Consider the following 4097-nt stretch of genomic DNA (forward strand, 5'->3'; position numbering starts at 1 on the left):
TCCCAGCAGTTTCCATCTCTGTATTGGGAATACCAGCGTTTATTCCTTTAAATGCAATTTGTCTTTTAAAACTGATTTTAGTTTTCTCGCCTTCCAAGTGGAATTATGTGCTCTTTGGACTGTGAGGAGATACGGAAAGACCTGGAGCAATGACTGCACATTCAGTAGGCATCTGCTGGTGCTCTGGCCTGGCCTGGCATGCGACCTGACTGCTCTGGCTTCCTGGCGTCCTCCCTCTGGCCTCGCTCTGCGAATGCCCCCTCCAACCTGACACAGCCGCCCTGTCCTACCTTCGCTCTGGGTGACCATTAGCTCCGCGCTGTCACGTGGGGAACTCCATCTGAACTGCGGGCGCTGTGACTTTCCATTGGAACGTATCCCCATCTCTAATCTGGTTTAGCGCCAGCTGGTCGACTCTGTCGAGAGCCCCTCGGGCACCCACAGCCAGACACCAAAGAATGGGAACGAAGGGCTCCCGGCGTGGCCCCGCCTCCTCTCGGCGCTTCCGCCGCCCAGTCTTCCTCTGGCCCAGTGGGCAGTGGGCGGGGCTGGCCGCGCGCGCAGCCTGACGGGCCGTGGGGTCCTCGCACGCGTCCTTCTCCTGTAGGAACCTGCGTGCGCCGTGCGCGCGACTGGAAGAAGCAGGTGAGCTAAGCTGTAAGTGCGGTTCGGGGCCGCTGGGGCGGGCGGCCCTTTGGGTGTGAGTGGTGGGTGGACACCTGGGACTCTGAGGCCAGGCCGCCGAGGCCGGTGCTGTACACGCCGTGGTTTTCGCTCTCCGCTTGGGATGACCTAACTCCACGGTTAGGAACAGCTTATCCCCAACGCAGGAGGGTAAAAAACTAAAACGTGTTGGGTGCCAGGTGTGTGCGTTCCCACAGAGAGCCAAGAAAGCGAAATAAAACATGCGACCGTCGTGAGACTCTGGGTCAGTTATGTACTGTCAAAGATGTGGCAAAATAACAGGTGTTTTGAAGGAGCTGGGCCTACATAGGAGGATAGATGGAATTGTTATCTTTTGCTTTCTGTTCAGTGTTGAAAAGCATGTTTGTAATGCAAAATGGTGGTATCAAAGCGTCCCCCTAGAATATGGAAATAAGGTTGTCTGGGGGAAAACTATAAAATGTAAAGAAACATTTTAGGGAGGCCTGGGTGGCTCAGTCGGCTTCTCCGACTTTGGCTCAGGTCATGATCGCACAGTTGGTGAGTTTGAGCCCAGCCTGGGTCTCTGTACCGATAGGTCAGAGCCTGGAGCCTGCTTTGGAGTCTTGGGTCTCCGTCTCTCTGCCCCTCCCCCACTCGCCCTCTATCTCAAAAATAAGCAAACATTTTTAAAAAAGAAAAGAAACATTTTACCAGACCTTCAAGGCTGATCTCTTACTGAACCATTGAATAAAAAGAGATTCACCGGTCCCAGATGAATCCAAGCTTCCTCTAGGAGAAAGAGGATATCCTGGCTTTAACAGGATCTCTCCAGAGCCCAGAAGCTGGGAAGGTGGTTTCCACAAGGCACATTCCATCAGACATTGAAACTCTTCTTCAGGTTTGTCTTCATTTATTTCCTTTGAGTACTCTGTTGTAGAGTTGTTAAAGACTAACAATAAAGCTAAAAGGCAAGCAAAGCAACTGATACATTAGAAAAATTTTGATTAAATAACCGAGAATCAAGAGCTAGAAAATGCAATTAAATTTTCTTTTTCTCAATTAACTTGTTTCTCTTCCATTTTTAAAAGCATGCCGATCCCATTTTCAATGAAGAATTGCTTCCAGTTACTTTGTAACCTCAAGGTCCCAACAGCTGGCTTTAAAAACACAGTAAAAAGTGGGCTTATTTTACAATCCATTTCTAATGATGTTTATCAAAATCTGGCTGTAGAAGACTGGATCAATGACCATGTGAATCTAGAGGGCAAGCCGGTTCTTTTCCTTTGGAGAAATTCTCCCTCTGTTGTAATAGGTAGACATCAGAATCCTTGGCAGGAATGCAACCTGAATCTGATGAGAGAAGAAGGTATAAAACTGGCTCGGAGAAGAAGTGGAGGAGGAACAGTCTATCATGATATGGGTAATATCAATTTGACTTTTTTTACAACCAAAAAAAAGTACAATAGGATGGAGAATTTAAAATTAGTTGTGAGAGCTCTGAATGCTATCCAACCCCAGCTGGATGTGCAGGCCACTAAAAGATGTGACCTTTTACTTGATGGACAGTTTAAAATCTCAGGAACAGCTTCTAAGATTGGCCGGACTACTGCTTATCACCATTGCACTTTATTATGTAGTACCAATAGGACCTTCTTGTCATCTTTGCTGAAGAGCCCTTACCAAGGGATCAAGAGCAATGCCACTGCTAGCATACCTTCCGTAGTAAAAAATCTTTTGGAAAAAGATCCCACTCTGACCTGTGAAGTACTGATGAATGCTATTGCTGCAGAATATGCTGCTTACCATCAAATTGATAATCATATTAACCTAATAAACCCAACGGATGAGACACTGTTTCCTGGAATAAATAATAAAGCCAAAGAACTACAGACCTGGGAGTGGATATATGGCAAAACTCCAAAGTTTAGTATAAACACTTCCTTTAATGTATTATATGGACAGTCATATTTGGAAATTAAAATAGTCATAGACATAAAGAATGGAAGAATTGAAATCTGTAATATTGAAGCACCTGATCATTGGTTGCCACTGGAAATATGTGACAAATTAAAAGCAGGTTTTATTGGCAGTAAGTTTTGCCCAATTGAAACTACTATGCTAACAAGTATATTACATAAAACATGTCCTAAAGATGATGAACTACACAGTAAATGGAATATTCTCTGTGAAAAAATTAAGGGAATAATGTGATTCCAAATAAATTTCTTAATGGTTTTAATGATAATAAAATGTTTACTTTGTATGTCTTTTTTTTTTTTTTTAAAGTAATCTCTACACCCAACATGGGGCTTGAATTCACAACCCTGAGATCAAGTCGCATGCTGTTATCGACTGAGCCAGCTAGGCACCTTCATTGTATGTCTCTTAAAAAAGACATAGTCTCTTTCAGTAACTATTCCTCATTAGGAAGTGTCAGCTAGTCCATATTTTCTATTTTCTGGCCTATAGATATGTTATCTCTTTCTTCATTGCTTTTTATTTATTTTTTTTAACCTAGCACAGATATGTATTTCTGCTCCTTCCTGTTACTACCATGGAGATGTATACTTTATTTGACATTGATCTCAGAATTAGTTTTCTTACCTCTAGGGAATACAACCCAGGCTTCCTGTCACCTCTGAAACCTTAAATTCTAAACTTCTTCCTTTTAATCATACAGTTGACCTTGAACAATGGGTTTGAACTGCATGGGTCCAATTATATGTAGATATTTTTTTTTTTTTACAGTGCTATAAATATTTTCTTTCCCTTACGATTTAAAAAAAAAATTTTTTTAGCGTTTATTTTTTTATTTGAGAGAGACAGAGCATGAGCAGGAGAGGGGCAGAGAGAGAGGGAGACAAAATCCAAAGCAGGTCTAGGCTCTGAGCTGTCCGCACAGAGCCTAACGGGGGGCTTGAACCCACGAACAATGAGATCATGACCTGAGCTGAAGTCAGATGCTTAGCCAGTTGAGCCACCCAGGCACCTGCCTTAGGATTTTTAAATAACATTTTTTCTAGCTTCAAGAATACAGTACATAATACAAAATATGTGTTGATGGTTATTAATAAGGCTTCTGGTCAGCAGGCTACTAGTTAAGTTTTGGGGAAGTCTGAAGTTATATGTGGATTTTCAACTGTGCCACAGTCAGTACCTCTAACCCCCATGTTATTTAAGTGTCTTATCCTCCATCCTCTCCCATTAAAGAGGAGCCCACTGCAGTTTTCTAACCCCTTAACTCTCCAAATCTCTTGCTTCCTCTCCCTTCCTACCCAACACTGAATTCTTTCATGTATACTGCCCTTTCTTATCAGCATTCTCATTTGCTTTTCTCTCTTGACCTATATGGCCATTTTTTAAAATTATTTTTCTTCCAACAACTGATCTTTTACTCCTATGATACCCAGATGGCAGGCAAAGCTGGAGGAAAATTCATGTAATCATGCAGA

The 4097-nt window shown here is 42.9% G+C and overlaps 1 protein-coding gene across 3 annotated transcripts; it reads left to right on the forward strand.

Annotated features, from left to right (window-relative positions):
* Window positions 1-536: 536 nt before the first annotated feature.
* On the forward strand, window positions 537-2908 carry LIPT1 (lipoyltransferase 1). 3 transcript variants are annotated; one of them, XM_078444397.2, is made up of 2 exons: window positions 537-645; window positions 1734-2908. In XM_078444397.2, exon 2 carries the CDS (start codon window positions 1735-1737, stop codon window positions 2854-2856), a length of 1122 nt encoding a protein of 373 aa, XP_078300523.2. In that variant the 5' UTR covers window positions 537-645; window position 1734; the 3' UTR covers window positions 2857-2908. The 3 variants fall into 3 exon arrangements, with proteins under 3 accessions (XP_078300523.2, XP_078300524.2, XP_060464398.2); XM_078444398.2 differs by having other exon boundaries at window positions 581-657; XM_060608415.3 differs by lacking the exon at window positions 537-645 and adding an exon at window positions 667-1543.
* Window positions 2909-4097: the final 1189 nt, after the last annotated feature.

The sequence above is a fragment of the Panthera onca genome, chromosome A3 (genome assembly GCF_046562875.1).
Source record: "Panthera onca isolate mPanOnc1 chromosome A3, mPanOnc1 haplotype 2, whole genome shotgun sequence".
Lineage (NCBI taxonomy): Eukaryota > Metazoa > Chordata > Mammalia > Carnivora > Felidae > Panthera > Panthera onca.

What these genes read in the sequence shown, in the direction of transcription:
- LIPT1 (XM_078444397.2), top strand. Translation starts at nt 1,735, where the DNA reads ATGCCGATCCCATTTTCAATGAAGAATTGCTTCCAGTTACTTTGTAAC.